We start from the raw sequence: 19076 nt of genomic DNA on the forward strand, positions 1-19076 counted from the left end.
CATTCTTGTTAAAGTTATATGTCAAGTACATTGTGAGGGAATTTCTTCAAATTTGGCAATAACATTAACTTTAACTCAACGATTACCTGATTAGAGTTTGGTGGGTAAGGGTCATGGTGACCTCATAAAACATTTTTTGGCCATAAATGGAAAATCCATACACTTAAATTTAACTCAAATGTCTAACTTGATATAATGATGAAGTACTGACATTTTATATCCAAGAGGTCACGGGTCAACTCTGGCATCATAATGTTATGCAAAAACACTTCTTTGGCCATTACTTAATGTCATACGTCAGGATGGGGACACTACCCTCCCTTGGGTGTCTACCATGTGCTTATTATATAGATTTTCTGTGTCCATGTTTTCACAAACTTGGATTGGAAACTTGGACTTGACTGGTATGTGGAGCCATACAACAGAGTTGCTGTCATTCTATTTATTTATTTTTTTTTTTATCAGTTTCTTTTTGGACTTTGGCTTACTCTTTTTCTGTGTCACAGGGTGCATGCTTTGTTTGACCCCGGTTCTGTGTGTACAGTCAAAGACAAATTGGATCTCTTAATAGTGTTATTATCCGATTGTATTTTATTTACTTTCCAGCATCATTTACAGCTTTATGCAGGCACAGGGGAAGACATTAGGTTTTGATATTTGTGAGCACTGGTATTTAGAAATAAAAACCTCACTAAAGAAGTTGCCTTTTCCTGCTTTACATGGGTGATCTCACCACATCATAAGGCATGTCAGAAATCAGACATTAGCTCTTTACACTCCTAAATATTAGGAAATATTTGCAAAAACTGTCTTGGGCATTGCAAAGTTTAAATTACTTAAAATTACATATTCGATAGGTGCTTTACATGATTAAAGCCCCTGGCTAGCTTTGGTTTTCCCAACATTGTCATTTAGCTTCTTCTAACACTCCTATACATTTCAAAAGGTAGAAAATTTAATCCGCAAAAAAAGATTTGAAAAAACTCTAACAGAAAAACATCAGCTTCTGATTCAGCACATACACTGCACAATAATGCACTGGTATTAACTGTTGACATCTAAACACTCTGCTTTACTGAATGTGGACAAAAAATTTGAAAAACATAACTATCACCCGATTTTACTGTACCTCAGTTCGGACTTTCACTGAGCAAATGAAACAAGATTTTCAGAACTAAATAATGCCAGCCATTTCAGTAAGAGAGAGCCTTTCAGCCCATTATCTGATCTAATAAATTGGACCTTAATGAATGTCTTTATGGAATCATAATTGATCCAGTCCCATGTGACTGGAGAGTTATCAACCATAACCTCCTTGTCAAAAGACTGTGTTAGAAGAAGGTTTCTCTGCACAGTGGACAGGTGGACTTGTTGCTGGATGTGAACCATTTGTACTGTAAAAGAAGGACAAAAAAAATCTATCAGTGTAAAAGACAACAAAAAAGGGTTAAGGGTTAAGTACGTTCACTCTATATTAGATTTTGTCATGCTTTATCTTGTATGTGGTATTTAGTGACACAGCCAGTAGTGGGCTGTGGTTTTGTGATTTATGAGTAAAAGAAGACATGTAGAGTCACTGTATAGGGTTGGGTACAAAAAACTATCCCGTACGACTGATTTCTGTGCCTTGTTTCAGTGAGATGGCTAGCGAGCGAAAGATAGCGGGGGCCAGCACGCAAGTGGAATCGATAGAGTGAGTAAGAGAGATAGATAGAGACAGACAGAGAAGCCTTCTTTACAAAGAGATCACGCAAAAGGGGCACTACGAAGGTTCTTCTTTGTACCACCTATGCAGTTTTATGCAGAACCAAACATTGGTGGCATCATGCCACAACCAGACCACACTCACTCAGGGAGGATCACTTAATCTCACTGTAGTAACATTCTCAACAGCTCCTAAACAGATAATGGAAAAAAAAACAAACACCCAACCCTATGTTTGTACAGAATTATGTATACACAGAATAACTACAGTTTGTTGCCTGTGCTATTGTTCTCTCTCTGTTATCTCCTTAGTCCTCAGTGGACTAAGATTATTTCAAGTCAAGAAGTCAAGAAGTGTTTTTCTTTTGTTTTTTTTAGTCAGTGTGCTGGGCAGTGTACTTCTGGCGACCAGAAGGGATTCTGCTACGGAGTGAGTGCTCTTGACTTTTATGCTATTCTTTGGAGCAAGTTCCTACGGAAATGCAGGCAGCAGCACAGAGGAGGAGAGAACAGAGAGCTTCTGCTTAGAAGTTATTAACAGCTCACAGCATCTTAACAGAATACAGTCTCTGGCTTTTGTTTGATATCTAGTGTCTGCAAAAAATGGTGTTGCACATGTACGACCGGCCGTTAGCACTATTAACTTGTTTACTATCACGAATGCCGCTGTTACACTCAACAATTTGTCAGATATTTGCATTGAACAGCTAAATCAAATTCGACTGGTATAATTCTGAGTTGGGCACAGCACTTGACTGATCATATATTAAATAATAAGCTCAAAATTAATCAGTGTAGATTGTTCTTTTTAACATCTTCAGTGAAGGCACGGAAGATCTTGACAGACCACCATTGAATGTAATATGCGTATGTAATATAACTTGACAAATATCTCACCAAACACGCTGAGTGGAATTTCTTTTTGCAGGTGCGGCAACCTTTCTTGGGCAGGGAGTAGTTGGAGCCGTGGATAACAGAGAAGCAAATCATACAATCCTCTATTCCCTCGAAACGCTTATCCACGTTGTTCTTCCACAGAGCCAGGCCCTCCATTATACTGCCATTCTGGTAAGACAAACACATTTTTACATTGTTTTTTTTCATCCTTTTCTTTCTTTGTTCAACCCTAAAATAAATACATCTTCACAGCCCCCTTGGCCAGAATTGTTCGAGAATACTTCTGTGGCAGGGAAATAATCATACTGCAGGAGACACTGCTTAATACAGCAGCGTCTTGCATTTATGTCCATTGTGTGTTATGCTTCTACCTGATGTGTGAGGTAGGTGCTCAGCTGCAGCATCCAGTTCCTCCACTGCTGTACGGCAACTCCCACACGCTTTCCACTCTCTACAGTGATAGAGCCAAGAGGGTAGTTCTGTGGTAGCTGAATCACCAACTCGATGAAGATGTCATCCACTGAATAGGTAGCAATCACCTCCCGTGCTGCTGAGCGGGCCTTCACCTGGAGCAATGAAATATATACACTGTTTGCCTTTGCCATCAGGGGTCTATATCTATATCTATATCTATATCAGAGTAAATAACCCAAAACTAGTAACAGTTGCTGTTGCAGATACACACAGAGCAATGTGTTTGCTAACTTACAGTCATGCTGTCAAACATTTGAGTGCTGGAGTGGACAGATGAGATCTCCTGGGCTGAGAGAACAGGACTGACATATTTAATTGTGAATTTCTCCACAGCTGCGCTCACTCTCTTCTCCTGGCCGTTCCACCACAGTCGCACCATGGCAGGCAGGTCCTGCACTGTGCTGTAGTACACACTGCACGCCAGATGGGGGAGCTCCCACTCGACATTCTCACTGTCTAAAGGGCAAACAAAATAAAGGTAAGGAAATCTAAGTTTGTTTACATTTCAAAGCCATTTACACATGTTGCATACATGTGTGCTGCTTACTGTCAACAGCCAGAGACTGGCTCTCCGTAAAAAAGGTTCTGGTCTCCTTTGTCTCTGTCCCCTGGCCTGGGTAGGTGGGGTTCTCAGGCATCAGTTTGAAGAGGTGGAGGAGGAGCTTGTTAAGGGAGCAGCTTCTCTTCAAATACTGGGCATAATGGGCTCGCAGCTAGAGATAAATCAGAGGATCGGTCAGCACTGTGAGGAAACTTTAACCCTTTAAAACCTGGTTGGACATCAGTTTTCTTGTGCCGCCTTCGAATGCCTTTCACAAGCTCTTTAACCCTTTGAAACCTCTGCAAATTGGTTTGATTTCTTTCAAATAAATGTTCAAAATTTGCACGAAAGTAGTCAGAGGTGACGAAGGAAATGACCCGAAAATTAATTTTTAAAAATCCAGAAGCTATCCAAAAATGAAAAAAAAAACTATATTTATAATTATTAGAATCATATCATTAATTTTATGTTACATGGGGAAAGAAAACATATATTTAGTAATTTTCTATACTTTTGGGGGGGTAATTTTCCTGTTTGGTTTTTTGTTTTGTTTGTTGTTGGTTTTTTTTTTCATTTTTAAACAATGTATTTATTTACCTATTTATTTGCTTATTTTCAAATTTTCCTCCAACTTTTCACTAATTTCTTGCTATTTTTGGCCCCTGTGTTGATTAGTTGCTTACTGCCTTCTTCCCATGTTTTTGAAAGAAAACAAACCAATTTGCTCAGGGTTGAAAAGGTTAAAGCATACTTTCTTTGTGAAACATTGAAATCTTTTTGCATGTATACACTCAACTCACATGCCAAAAACAGGGAGTGTTTATCATGACTCACATGGGAGGGTGAAGATTTAAAAAAAGTGAGGAGCAGCTTCCAGGCCAGCAAGTACCCCAGGATGCAGGAGTACTCCACACTCAGAGGCTGGACCACTGCAAACTCTCCGACTTGAACACCTGCCAGGATACTATCACACAGTTCCTCACAGGTCGACAGGATGGACATCAGAGATGCTGGAGGAGAACTGAACACAAAAAAAAGAACTCTACGAATACATTTTTTTTAAAATTCTATCAAGTCCAAACATATTTTCGTCTGGTACAGTAAAGGTTTGTACAGACTAAGAGCAAAGCAATTTTTTTCATGCACTATTGTTAAAAAAAATCAAAGCAAAGAGTCAAATATGCATCCCTGGTAGCTGAAATGGTTCAAAATTATGTAACACTGTGTTATCGGTGTTGAGATTTCCTGAATCAGAAATGCAGGACAAACTTATTGTCACTGTCTGTGGGTACCAGCGCTCTACAACTCAACATCAGTGCTGTACAGAGACAGAACAAAAAGGAGGAGGGCCATAGTGAGTGAAGCCTCAGGACTACATGGCAGTTTCTGAAAATTTGTTACTTGATTCCAGCTATTGGTCAAACTTCACTACAAACCAAGTTAGCACAATCGCAAGCACAGCTAGCAATTCGGCCACATTCACACAGGTAATCCAAGGCAAAAATGTGCTTTTTATTTGGTCGGAACACACCTTAAGAATGCACATGATAATACCAATAATCCAGTTACTTTCAAATTTATGTGGAACTTACAGTAATATAATTTCTTCCAATTACTTACAGACTCGGCTCATCTCTGTCATCATCAGACTTGTTGTTGTCTCCTTCTCCATCACACTCGGGCAGCCCAGGCATGACCCTGTATCAACAATAAGCAAGTATGTTCATTTGTCTTTAATATCTTGTGGTAAGCATGAGGTATCATTCCCAACCTCCTGCAAAGATTTTTTTCCTGTTACTTTGAGGAAAATGTAGCCATGTTAGTGCACTGATACAAACTCTCAAACAAAACCCTTACTTTTCTAACAGGTGGTAGATGGTGATCTGCAGAGGTCTGGCCTTAAACAGCAACAGAGGGCAGAAAGTGTTGAGGAGCGTCTGGATGGGCTCTGGCAGGTTTGTCATCTGGTCTGCTATGAACCGTGGTGGCAGGGAGTTCTGTTGTAGCTGCTGCACGGGCACATATGTCAGAGCCACGCCGACTGACTGCAGTACCGCCATTGGGAACACAGGGTCATCCGGTTCAGTGAAGGCATCTGCACCCAGACATCAGACAAACAGAAGTTTGCTTCAACTGTTTGTATATTGCACTACCAATCATATACATTCTCTATTTAACAACTATAACCACATTACTTATCAATATGCTTGATGAAAAGCAACTATCACAAAGTCAAACAATTACTTTTTTTGTCACGTGTGTCCTGCCAGCTAAAAAAAAATTCACACTTGCTTACAAAAAGCCTGGAATTTGCTGGTGTTAGCTGGGAACATAGCTGTTTTAAGAAATGTAGCCACTTCAAGGTACATATGAGAAAAGTGTTTCTGAAAAAATGCTTGCTTTTGAGTCTGTATGTGGTCAGAGATGTCCTGAACTCAAATATGTCCTGTTGTCAATGTTGTTTTACAGCACTTTAAGTATTAAGAAATGTGACATTTTCAAGGTGCACAAATTTTGGCAATCCTCCAATTTATAGAGTAAAATTTATGTATTTTTAGTCTTTATAAAGTCTGAGTTGTCCTGACTGATATTTAATCATTGTCACATTTTTTTTCCAGTAAGAATAAAGTAATTTCCCTCACATTTAAGTGGTACTGCTTAATTTATAAGGGACAACATTTCTTTAAACTCCAGTGAATATATTCAATTAATGTATATTGTATATACTTTTGTATGTGTGTGTGTGTGTGTATATATATATATATATATATATATATATATATATATATATATATATATATATATACACTGAGTATATACTTTTGTATAGTGGGCTTGTGTTCCCAGAGACTGTAAAAATCTGAAATTAAAATCCACACACGCACCTGTGATATGGACTGGCAGAGGAAACAGCAGGTTGTAGATTCCTTCCACGAAGAAGTCTCTCCATTCACCAGTCAATTCAGACGGCAGCTTCTCCAGTACATCCGGTGAAGATGATGTGAAGAACTGGTTCAGCTTCACTATCAAAGCAGTGTCCTCACACACAAACAGCTGCACCCATGGGTTCCACAGACTGCTCACATTCTCACTTGCGGTCTGAAATTGGAAGCAAACAATTAGAAGGTTTAAGTGTGGGACAGCAGATACACACAAAAAATATCATATATTTAGGGGCAGCAGAGAGTACTGTAACATTTCAAACACTTGAGGTCAAGAGTTCAACCCATGACAGGAAGCCCACGACCCATGACCCTGTAGCACTACTCACTACCTCAAAAAACACAAAGCAGCACAATATATGTGTGATCTATGTCTCACCTCCAACCAGGCTAACATAGAGCAGAGCAAGAAGTCCCACTGGCTGCTCCCAAGAACTGTGGGACAGTGAGTCACCAGCCAGGACAGGAAACGCATCATCTCCACAGCAAGGTTCAACTGTTCTGCGGTAGCTTTAGACAGGTCACTGAAATATCAAGATGTGACAAATGTAGATATATCATTGGAAACTGTATAAACTTGTACAGCATGTTGGAAAAAGTCAGAGTATAGCATGCTGAAAAGCTGATAGTATAAAAAAGATAGATATAAACATAAAAAAGCATAGTCAAGATTTTCTTTTAAATGGTCATGGTAAAAAGAAGAAAAAAAAATCATAGTATAGTATGTTAGTATGTCAGAAAATTGTCATAGTATAGTATGTTGAAAAAGTCATGGTTTAATATATAGAAAAAAAAGAAAAGTACAGTTATGTTGTGTAACAATATAGTTATATATAAAAAAGGTTATAGTATGGCATGTCTAAACAAAAAACCAAAACATTTCTCTGTGTAGTAAGTTTAAAAAGTCATGTCAACAGCATGACATAGTTTGTCAAAAAGTCATAGTATGTCAAAAAAAAAAATCATAGCATAGTCATTGTATAAGATGACGGAAAAGTCATAGTATAGGATGTCAATAACACTGAAGAAAAAAAAATCACAGTATAGTGTTTAAAGAGATACAATATAAAAATCACAACATACAAATTGTTGCATGGTTTTTGTGATTCCGTTACCTGCTAAAGAGGAACCAGTCTTCCTTACTGTTCCTCCACTCCATCAGGGTGGCCAGGATAGCCTGCACAACCTCCTCCTCTGTTTGTGTGTTGGCGTTGAGACAGCACAGCAGCACCGCCAAACATCCATACACATCTGTGACACATATCCCAAAATTGTTATTTGCTTGGGTCAAGTCCAGAATATTGTCCATGCTTGCCATTTTGTATGTGTTTATGTGTTTATTCCCACCATCATTCTCTTGCCAGTTGATTATTCCAGCCGTTGCTAGAGCAACAAGAGTCTCTCTGTCTTCTTTGGTCATGGTGGGGCAGAGCACCTGGAGCGTGCTCAATTTGCTTTGAGACACCGGGAATAAACTGACCAAACAGAGACAATTTTCAATAAAAACAGTGGTGGAAATGGTCATATACCAGGCTTCAGTGTGAAATGAAAAGCATTTCAAATACCATTAATAAACAAACTATTTACCTGTCTGCACTGCCATGAAGCTTCCTCAATGTTGTACTGTGAGTGGATGGCAAGTTGTTGGTGTGGATGTAGTTTTCTAGAGTCAGAGACCATAGACCTCCATCCTCCACTGACCTACAGTACAACAATACCATACACATACATGCTGTGAATATTGTTTCAAATAATTGCCTGCGAAAACAAATGTTCTTAAAAATCTGTTTTCATTTCTTTCAAGTTAGATTTCGTAAACAGCTTTTTCATTGACTGCATGAAAAATATCTTTTGATAAGGCTCTATGGAAGCTCTTTTTTATGTATTAAGTTATTACATGCAGTGGGTCTTGTGTGTAGCTCACCTTGAGTAGAGTGTCTGCAGCAGATCTTTCATAGTAACGTGGTTCTGGAGTCTCTCCAACAGACCTCCGTCAGTTAGCAGGCTGTGATATGCAGGGATGTAGTCTACCTCCTTACACCACTGCAGTGCATACAGCAGCTCTGAAACTGCCAAAGAAAAAACAAATATGTATAGAATATTTTATATATATATAGAGAGTGAGAGAGAGAGAGAGAGAGAAATAAACGAGTATCAGGACATTATGTTTGTTGACACTGTATCAATTATTAGTTTATTACCATTTTCCATTTTCTTATTATGTTATTTTAACAATCCTGCAAGCACTTTTTATTATCATGTTTTCTTATCACTAATATGACAAATGTATTGTATTCAGATTGCACATGTTGGATGTTACAGGTACTGTGATAAATTCAAATACAGATCTAATTGCTGTGATTGCATGAAATTATTTTTAAATAATAATTATAATAACTTTATTTATATAGCACATATAGAAGCACAGTTCACAAAGTGCTTTGACAAACAAGGCAAGAAAGGTTTCTTGCAGAGGCAACATAACTATAAGAGCCAAACAATAATGCCGAACTAAGGCCAGACAAAATTGAAGGTAGAATTAAACAAGAGATATGAGGCAAAAACATATTAGAAGAAGACAGATGAAATAAGAAACGAGATTGAAATTTACTGGTGAGTTCTTAATACTATAAGTTTTCCTAAAATTAGAAAAATTTTAAAAAAAATCATGATATATTACCTTGCATAGATTATCACAATATATTTAATTGTAACCCCTGTATCATGATCATGACATATTGTATTGCCAGATCCCTGCCAATACAAAACCCTTATATACAATGCAGAAAACAGCATCATAGATTGATATGGAAAAACGTCAAAAAAAAAAGATTAAATTTTCTGTGTGTGTGTGTACCTGTGTACTTGAAGTTTGGAAAGTGCGAAGGACATTCTTCCTCCTTTTTGTCATGAGTTATGGATGCAACAGTCCAAGCCACCCTCCCCAACAGGGCACAGGTACAAAGGTGAGCTGGTGGCCTCGTTGACACTCTCAACTTCCAGATGTCCATGGAGGGTTTTTCACAAACTCCTCGGTGACGGCTGGACAGTAAGGGTTTTTTTATCCACTGGAGGGGACGAAAAAAAAGAGTGCTTTGTGTGAATAATCTAATTAAAGCTTATGGAAGATAGTGCTTGAATTAGTTGTTTTACTCTAGTAAGGATGATGGATGGGTGGCTAACCTGAGGAGGTAAGGCTTGTCTGATCCTTGTCCATTCTGTCTGGCTGGGCGTAAGTGTTGTAAAGAACTGGGCGAGGATGGGGGAATCTTGATCACAAACAGAGATGATTGTCTCCACCAGGTTCTGTACGGCCAGAATTAAAATCTGCAAACTATAACATAACACCAAGATGGGTTAGCTAGAACCACAACAAAGCCTTGGGACAGATTCTTCAGATAAGCTTGTATCAATTCAGACACTCAACATGCAAAAATTTAAGGACATTGTGGGGTTGTTTTTTTTTTAAAAAAAAAAAAACTACAGAAGGTGTATTTGTTACCTTTTAATATCCAGAGAATTGGTGAGTAGCTGGTTTGTCACCCAAAGGGCTGCACTGTACAGGAAACCACCTTTCTTGACCTCACATTCAGAGTGTTGGACCAACGACTGGACCCCAGCAACACACACTTTCCTCAGCTTATCTAAAAGTGAGTCTTTGAAAACAAAATCAACAAATGTAAGTTTTTTTTTTTTGCTCGACTGAGAAGTCTATTTTTGTGTGCTTTGTGTAAGTACCTACCAGACAGGTGAGTGTGTCTTTGATCTTGGGCTGTGAGCTGGAAGACGGTGAGCAGGAGTTCCTCAGCAGAGAGAAGTAGCAGACAGTCTTGTACAGAAGAGAAGAATGTGGAGGCCACATCACAGATGAAGCAGATGAGTGGCTCCATGTTGCCTGCGTCTGACAGACTCTTGGTCTCAGACAGAGTGGCATGGAGCCTCTCTAAGATCTTCTCCAGGTACACCTCCCCTATCAGAGGCTCTGTTCAAGTAAAACAGATCAAAAGCATAATTATATAAAGTACTTTTCCACTGACAAGAAACAATTTGCAGGTGTGTGTCTGTGTTTACCATTGTTGTGGTGCTGAGAGAGGACCAGGCTAATAAGGGTCCAACTGTGGTTGCTGGTAGAAGAAGTAGAACTGGGAGAGCTGCTTCCCACCTTGCACAGCTCCTCAGTCAATCCCATGAGTTGCTCACCCAGAACTGAACCTTTCAGCCAGTCATGGCAGCTCTTAAGAGCCTCAGGATCTGTACATGCCTGACAGGGCAGATAGTACCACAGATTTTTATAACCGTGTAAATCTGATGTACTGTTAGATAACACACTTTGATCTGTGTAAAAAGAAGACACACATACCCTCTGTATAATTTGCAGGATAATTCTCCACTGTAAATCCATCTAGAAACCAGAGAGAAGAGCACTGATGTCAGCAACGACACAACAGCAACACATCAGGTCATGTTAAAACATCTGCATCTTCTGTTACCGTGGTGATGTGATTGAGGATGCGGGTGGTCTCCTGCTGGCTGCAGCAGTAGAGTGAGCTGAAGACCATCTCCACCACGTGCTCTGTGTCTTTGCGGCTTTTCTCAGCCAGCCACACCACCACCCGCTCCAGTAGGAACTGCATTGCTGGATTCTTCATTGTCACCTCGGCACTCTGCTCACCGTCCGTTATTTTGTCATCCAGTTCAACCAATGTCTAAGACAAGCACAGTTTAGGGAAAGGATCATTTACATCATAGAGTTTTAAGAGCTGTTAAAAATACGAATCCATACCAGTGTTTACGCACATTAATTAAAAATTGCAAATACTCAAAACTACTGCCAACAATTGTTAAGTGTGTGACAAGTTTTTTCTCTGATCCCTTTCGACATTACAAAGACAAAGTGATAGCTCAAACTGACATCAGCCCTGTAAACACTGCCCATTTAAGGCTGTGTTGCACCGTTACTACCCTTTTTCATTCAGTATAATGAAGTACAGACACTGAATAAGGGGACAAAGCTGTTCCCACTTTAAGCCCGCGGCGGAGATAGTAACAGAACTAAATCAACGTCTTTGAAAAAAGTGTGAGCCAACAGAACTCGTGTGATGTTTTCACGTGTTAGTGTGCACCCCACCGACTTTGGCTATCACGTAGACATACAAATGTCATTGTGCAGTATTCCTAGAAAACTAATAAAAAACTCACAGTATAGTATTCCATAAAAGAGCATAAAAAAGCCACAGAATAGTATGTTATAAAAAATAGCAAAAATGTTGTAGTATGGTATTCTATAAAAAAAGTCATAAAACATCATAGTATAAAAATTTAAAAAATTTTAAAAAGTCCTATAGAAAACACACATATAAGCCTAGTCCCAATTTAACGCCAAATCCCTGTTACAAGCCCAGTGTGGCTACATATTTTGATAAATAAACGCCTTTTTCAATTAGAGGCCCGGTCTGGTTGACATAAAGTTCAGTTTTATAGGTGTTCTTTGGACGTGTAACACTGGGTTGTTGGCTACCTGCTGGAGCTAATGTTAGTTAGCTGCTTAAATCACACATGCGAATATAAATGTTTTAACTTTTGTCAATATGTACATGCTACACGCATGGTCAGTGTGGTAAGATCCTCTACAATTTAGTCATTTAGTTAATTTTACTAACTAATGAGCTCCGAGAAGACGGTAATACCGGCACAATAAACAAGAGAGATGCAAAAACTAGGCTAAATTAAACATCTGATTGTATTTCCCCCTGCGACAGTGTGGCGACCTGTTCAGGGTGTACCCCGCCTCTCGACCTCCCCACGACCCTTACGAGGAGAAGCGGTTTCTGACAGTGAATGAATGAATGAATTGTATTTTCCATCTTTGTTGAGCAACAGTTTGTTTGAAAGGAAATAAAAGCCTGTCCCATTTAGACCCCTTACCAAAATATAAGCTTCACAGTAGTATGAAATGCCATAAGAATATAACTAAAAAGTCAGAGTAGAGGCGGCGGATGACTGTTTCTGCCATGTTTATGCCATTGTTATTGTTTAGAAAGCACTGCCCAACATGTACTGTAAATGTCACATTAGAGGCTGATGCTGTTGTTTTACACGTCATGCCGTCATGGCTCTTTTGCTTCTGGAACACCAGCATGCTATCTAAATTCACACACTTAAGTAGCATTATGACAGTATTTGAAAAAGCAAAGCGGGTGTAATGAAAGTTAATGGTTTCATCAGTAAAGCGGGATCTCTGTGTAAAAAGGACTGACACTGAAATACACTGTTGACTGTAATGGTCAAACATGACTTACACTGAAGACCCTTGGTGTGTGGAAAGACTGCAGGAGAAGGGAGAGGAAAACAAGGTGTTTCTCTGAGTTTTTCTCATTCACATGCACCAGGCACAGCTGTGCCAGTTGGCACACTACGTCCTCAAAATGCTGCGTCTGTAGGGACCCAGATGCCTTCTCATTCACCAGCTCTGACACCGTCTGAACAGGCTTCTCGACAGCATCCCCCTCGACTCCAGTTTTCTCATTGTCCTCTGGCTTAGAGAAACAGATCTTGACAGATTTCTTCTTCTGGACGTGCTTTCTTTTTACTCTCTCAGGGTAGCGCATTACCTGAAGACATGAGAGGAAAGTGAGAATAGATTTATTTAGGCATTGTGTTTGCTGTTTTACCTCAGCCACTTTTAAAGACATAAATGGCTCTGACAGCCATATTGATCTGCTGTATCCTTATTTGTCTGAGCTAGAGATTCCCCAAAACCAAACTCACCTGCAGCAAAATGGCTACCCCTTCCAAAGCCTGTGCATCTGCATCCTCATTGTCGGTGTAACGCACAAACAAAAGACAGAGTCCCTCCCAGAAGTCTGCCAAAAGCCGTTGAAAGACATCACTGCTGTCACCTGCTCCATCCTCGCTATGTAGGCTTGCCTTTTTCTCCCAGGAAACAAGCATTTCAGTGACCAAAAGGAAAAGAGGGCCATTTTGAAGGGAGGGACTACCAAGAGCCTTTTCTAGTAGTGGCAGAAGCTACAAAGAGACAAATAAAACTTTGTAAGAAAGGTAGGGACTTGAGAAGATCTGACATTGTAGGAAAAGTATTTGCAACTGTGTGATCCCACCTGCTGTGAAATAAGCATGATTCGAATTTTTCTCTGTTCGTCCTCCCCCTCTGTATTGTGGAGTACGCAGTACCTCAAGCACTCAACAACAGAAGTCACTATTACTGCACTTTCCGATGGGCTTGTGGCTGCACGCTCACTGGACAGCCTGAGACCAACATACAGATAGTAAAGGTTATAGTCTGACACAGGACTGATTCATAACTTATAACAATGACATTGAAAGTGTTGTTTTTAAATCATATATATGAGAATAATAGCATTTTTTGCAAAATCACATACCAAATAATAATATCACTAATCAGTGCAATAACCTGTGCTCAACTGTAATGCAATACATCGAAAAAGTACTCAAATGTAGAGAATTCAATTCAAGTGATTTTATGAGATAATAATCTAAATCTGCACAAAATCATTGATTTGACCGAGAGATTTTTTTTTGAAATTCAATAATAAAAATAATACTGAATTAGCCCAAGCATAAATACCAGCACATGTTAAAAAAAAATAATAATAATTACCCTTGTATGACTGAAGAGAAGAAGGTGGTGTAGAAGTCCAAGCTTGGCTCAGTGACCTGTTGGGGCAGTTTGCTGAGGAGTGGCATTAGATTAGGGTGGAGTGCTTTAGCCATGCCTTTGCCACCCTCTTTTAGTAGAGCCCACAGTTTAGGTAAGAAGCCCTTCTTCGCATTCACATGAGCCCAGCAATCCTGAAACAGAGGCAGGAAAACCTAAGATTAGATGCAACGTAACAATAAATTGGCAAAACAAAGTCTTTGGTGAAATAGAGAAACCTCGATTGAGAATGTGTACAGTTGTATTTTTAAGATTTGTTTAAGAAAAGGGTCTAAGAATATGTGTTTTCTTGACATTTTGTGAATTCACTTTGTTTATTCATTTGAATTAAAAAAAAGCTAAGAGAGCTTGTACTAGTTTGCTTAGAGGTGAAATGCTGCCCCCCATAAGTTAGGAGCATTTGGACACACATCACACATTGCACCTTCAATATAACTCCATGCACTACCTGTCAATCCCCTCTAATAACATAGAGGAAGGGTAACTTTACAGAACACCTGACAAAATAATGGCATTAGCATTGCTATACATGCAAAGTCCTTAAAACAAAAGCTTACAGGGATTGTCGACACGACATGAAGAACAGCCTCCCACACTGGAGGCAGCACTACAGGATCTGTGTCGTCAACGCTGAGGAGAACAGCAGGGCAGAGTCGTGCTGCTTCAGCCTGGACCAATGCTGGAGTGAACTCACACAGAGCACACACCATCTCAAAAAATGCCCCTCGCACCTGTGGAACAACACATAGTGCTAAATGAGGAAATATCTTCTTAAAAAAAACAGATAATTGCATGTATATTAACAGAAGGTTAACAGAATATAAACTGCAGAAACTTAGTCCACTCTGTAGGGTAAAACCTTTCTATAATCTGTGTGTAACCTAGAGGGACATTTTGGCCTTAATATTTTGCTTTTACTTGTAAATAATGTAATACAGTTACACAAGCATCTAAAATAAAACCAAAAAATTATTCTGATGATCAAACTTCAGTCAAAAAAATTACTCAGAGAATTTGAAATTAAAGAAAACCCAATCGTTTGTTTGTTTGTTTTTTAAAACAGTGGGATAATGCCGTATGCATGGATATTGGAATATCACAATTATCCAGTACAATATTTGTAAACTACAAACTTGTATTAAAATGAAAAACACACAAACAGACCTTATTTAAGTTGAGTAACATTACATAATGTGCATACATCAGGTGAGTGAGTTCATTAGTCCTACTTATTGCCAGTACCTGTGGTGTCTTGTGTTTGCTGTACTTCCAGAACTTCCCAGAGTTAAGAAGATGGGCTAGTCTTTCCTCCAACGCCGCCCTGTCACTCTGGAGCAGCAGGGAGAGCAGTCTCTTTACCCCCAACAGAGAACTGGTCAGCATGCGCACGTACTTGCCTTCTCTCTCCTCCTCTGTTACACTTCTAGAGAGCAGGGGGAACCAGTGACTCAGCAAAGTATCTGACAGAATGCATTATTGTTGTGCCCACACAGCCAGAGGGATGGACACAGAAAATACAATGAGCTAAACTTACTGTGGATCGCTCAGTGTGTCTGCTGTTTCCTTTAACAAAATATCTTGAAGTACCTGTAATGTAAGAATAACAACAATTTAATGTTGAATATAGCTCATTAAATTACGGAGCAAATTCCCTTGTCCGCACTAAAGCCGCTACTACTCACATTAAGGATCTCATCCTTGCAGAAGCTGAGAGCCTCAGGCTGTTTGGTGGGTGAGAAAGCAGCCTGGAAGGCCTGGCACGCAGCAGAGGCTGCAGGTGTGTAAGTGTCACACTGGGACAGAATCCAGTGGCCCATCAAGCTCTTCAGAAAGGGAGCCAAGCTGCGACGCACTTTAAGCACCAGCTGCTCGAAGGCCTGCTGGGTGGCCTCCCTGATCCGGCGGTCATGGTCCTAATAGGCATAATGACGAAGAATATAATTCTCCTAATGCAGACAAATCTCAAACACTTAAACACATTAAAGTCCCATTTAAATGTCATCCTTAATTTAAGTGTAGTCCCAGCCGAGCTTTTGTTCAGATATATTCCCCATCCTCTTCTTTGCTAGATTTCTAACCAAAACAAATAAGAGAGAGCATATTACCCCATGTTTAGCTACACTCCACTGGCTCCAAGTATCTTTCAGAAGACTCTGAGGATCTTGCAGATTCACTGTCATTCTATAATCCTTCCTGAGCTCTCAGATCTTCTGCTGCCGGGTTTTTAAATGCACACAATTATACGCACAAGAAGATAGGCAGTGTAGTTTTTGCTCTTAGCTATTCTTTAGCTATGCTCCAAAATTATGGAGTACACTGCCAAAAACTATAAGAGAAGTCCGCTCATTGAACATCACTTAACGACAGCTGAAAACATTTATTTAGTCTGGCTGTAATTCTTGTAATTATTATTTTAAATTAATTCTCTCAATTTTACAATTAAATTCTGATGGGACAGACAGAAATGCATAGTAATAGTTGTATATGTTTAAAATGCACTGTGTCCAAAACTTTTAAGTGACACTGATACAAAAAAAGCATTTCATAATCATGAATGTGTGGCCAGCTCACCACTGATATTTTGCAGTAAATCCTTGGCCAGTATGGCAGGACCCCTTTCACCTCTTCAGCATCCCGCTCCTGACACATGGACCCAAAGTCCTGCACAGCCTGTAAAGAGGACACAGCATCAGGACACAACATCTGGAGTGACTTCTCCATCCCAAACAAGAGACTGCTTCACATGTTTCATGTACACTGCAGTGAGTGTTATTTAAAATGGCAGGCTGTGTCTTACATTAGGTTGCCTATGTACAAAAGGTGGTTAAAAGTTTAAACTCACTTTCAATCTGGTTACAACATCCCTCTTCGATAGTTTCCTAAGCACCAGGCGGAAATCTGCATCTACCAGATTGTCTATCTCCTCTGCACCGTGGACAGCGGGGACATAACTCAGCTCCGAAGTGACCGTCGTGTCGAAGCCCACAAACCCCGGGATGACACCTCCCTCCCGGGCCAATACCTCAGCAGCCCGGCCGCTACTAGACGGCTGATATCAGAAAATAAAGGTTTCTTTATGCAAGACAAATCCCACAAAAGTAGAAATATTCTTCAAATGAAAAGGTCGTGGTTACGAAACAGCTGGGACAGCACAGCCACACGACACTGTTAGCTGTTGAAGTTTACATTAGCTTGTACTCGTGTTTGTAGCTAACACCGGCTAGCAACTTTGCTAGTAACAGAAAATGGTACTTACCCGAACATTTCCTTTAGTTCGCTGTTTGTTCTTACCCCCCATGGTTACACATTAACCTTAAAAGTATCCGTTTTCTATGAAAAGTTGGTGGCTGCTAGCCTCGATAGTGTTTGATAGCACAACGCGGAAGCCACTGAGCACACTCGTGTGACGTAACTGCTGACTTCCGGTCTACACCTTTCAAAATAAGGCGCCATCCTCTTTCCCTCCAAGTCAATGAATCCATCCATGGTCATAGCACTTAACAAATGGAAACCAGCTCTGTATATGGAGGACCACAAGTGTCACGGAAATTGCAACAAGGCATTTAATTAATAACTAATTGCATTATTAAAATCATAGACTCTAAAATGGGCATGAATACATTTGTAAATTACTGTATTAATCTATGTAAATTAATATAAAATACAACATAGTTTATTGTATGACATTTTAATGGGCAATAAAAAGAGGAATTATACAAATATACAAATAAAAATATGAATTCATTAATGATAGATTCATTTAAAAAGTGATTTACTAAAGAACATAAAGCTATGATTAAGTACATCATTTAAATACATATAATACATAAATCAATTAATAAATAATAATGAAATTTTAAAAATCTATTCCAAAATAGAGCTTAAAATATTTCTAAATTATTTCCATGACTGTCATGGTCTTCCATAAACAAGTGATTTGAAACACAATGATTCAGGCAGGGAAATGTCTGAAACAGCCAAGAGGAAACTGATGGTGACCCCTAGTGTTGGCTTAGTGGGATTTTGAATTGCACTGTAAAATAAAATACCTCTGAGTCAAATGTTTTGATATTTGAGACTTTCTTAGAACCCAGGTTTTCCAAGATAATTGAAGGGGCTATCCCATTAATGAATCAACCATGCCTGTTTGTACAGACCTTAGCCAAGAGAAGATATGCACCATAATGCCATATTGGTTATCTGTTCTTTACTATTATTTCACAATAAATACATACAATAGCTTCCGTGGGTATTCTGATGTTTTGGTTTTTTTTTACTTTGAATATGAAGCCACAAAGTGCGTATAAAAGTCAACTTAACACAGATCATGGATGTATTATGACACAGATATACTTACTTCCGGCATGGAGTTCTTCTTCTTCTTCAGTTGGAATAAACCAAAAGAATTGTGAGCTCATCGCTGCCCTCCATGAATATAGTGCAGATACTGCAGCCCTGTGAATAACAAGAACGTATTACCTCAATAGAGCATCACACTACTCAACCTCCAACATGTCCCAGCATCTGTAGGCCTGCCATGCTGGTGGATTTAGAGATAAAAAGTTGAAATCCAGTGATACATGTTGTCAATTTTAGTTATATCATTTCTGTTTTTTACTCTTACCATGCAGCATGACACTGAAAATATCTTTCCCCAAATAATTTTGCACTGTTAGGAGGCATGGCTGAGGAGAAGACAAGACATGGACACAGTATATTTACCTGTAACTCTGAAGGAGCAGAAACAGTGGCAACATACATGAGTAATATCTGATCATTTCTTACTGCTGAGAATCATCTGTATCTATTGCTGCAGCTATAT

At 39.3% G+C, this 19076-nt stretch overlaps 1 protein-coding gene across 1 annotated transcript; it reads right to left on the reverse strand.

Annotated features, from left to right (window-relative positions):
* Nucleotides 1-568: 568 nt before the first annotated feature.
* ltn1 (listerin E3 ubiquitin protein ligase 1) lies at nt 569-17642 on the reverse strand. The gene is made up of 32 exons (XM_042499189.1): nt 17511-17642; nt 17097-17303; nt 16826-16924; nt 15937-16167; nt 15789-15841; nt 15497-15677; nt 14812-14985; nt 14198-14388; nt 13677-13824; nt 13327-13584; nt 12858-13169; nt 11049-11264; nt 10919-10960; nt 10630-10819; nt 10301-10540; nt 10061-10214; nt 9742-9892; nt 9416-9626; nt 8483-8627; nt 8146-8259; nt 7906-8033; nt 7674-7809; nt 6938-7082; nt 6502-6715; nt 5474-5711; nt 5237-5314; nt 4451-4637; nt 3623-3788; nt 3311-3531; nt 2973-3167; nt 2602-2769; nt 569-1394 (listed from the first exon to the last, which is right to left on the reverse strand). The coding sequence occupies exons 1-32, from the start codon at nt 17550-17552 to the stop codon at nt 1332-1334; spliced, it is 5298 nt and encodes a 1765-aa protein (XP_042355123.1). The 5' UTR covers nt 17553-17642; the 3' UTR covers nt 569-1331.
* Between the last annotated feature and the right edge of the window lie 1434 nt (nt 17643-19076).

Source organism: Plectropomus leopardus, chromosome 13 (assembly GCF_008729295.1).
Source record: "Plectropomus leopardus isolate mb chromosome 13, YSFRI_Pleo_2.0, whole genome shotgun sequence".
NCBI classification, from domain to species: domain Eukaryota; kingdom Metazoa; phylum Chordata; class Actinopteri; order Perciformes; family Serranidae; genus Plectropomus; species Plectropomus leopardus.

Bases quoted from the DNA above. Each gene is read 5' to 3' on its own strand.
- ltn1 (XM_042499189.1), bottom strand. From the start codon at position 17,552: ATGGGGGGTAAGAACAAACAGCGAACTAAAGGAAATGTTCGG. The intron at 17,304-17,510 runs GTAAGTACCATT...TTCTGATATCAG, and splicing joins GAACTAAAGGAAATGTTCGG to CCGTCTAGTAGCGGCCGGGC. The intron at 9,627-9,741 runs GTTAGCCACCCA...CGTCCCCTCCAG, and splicing joins GACAAGCCTTACCTCCTCAG to TGGATAAAAAAACCCTTACT.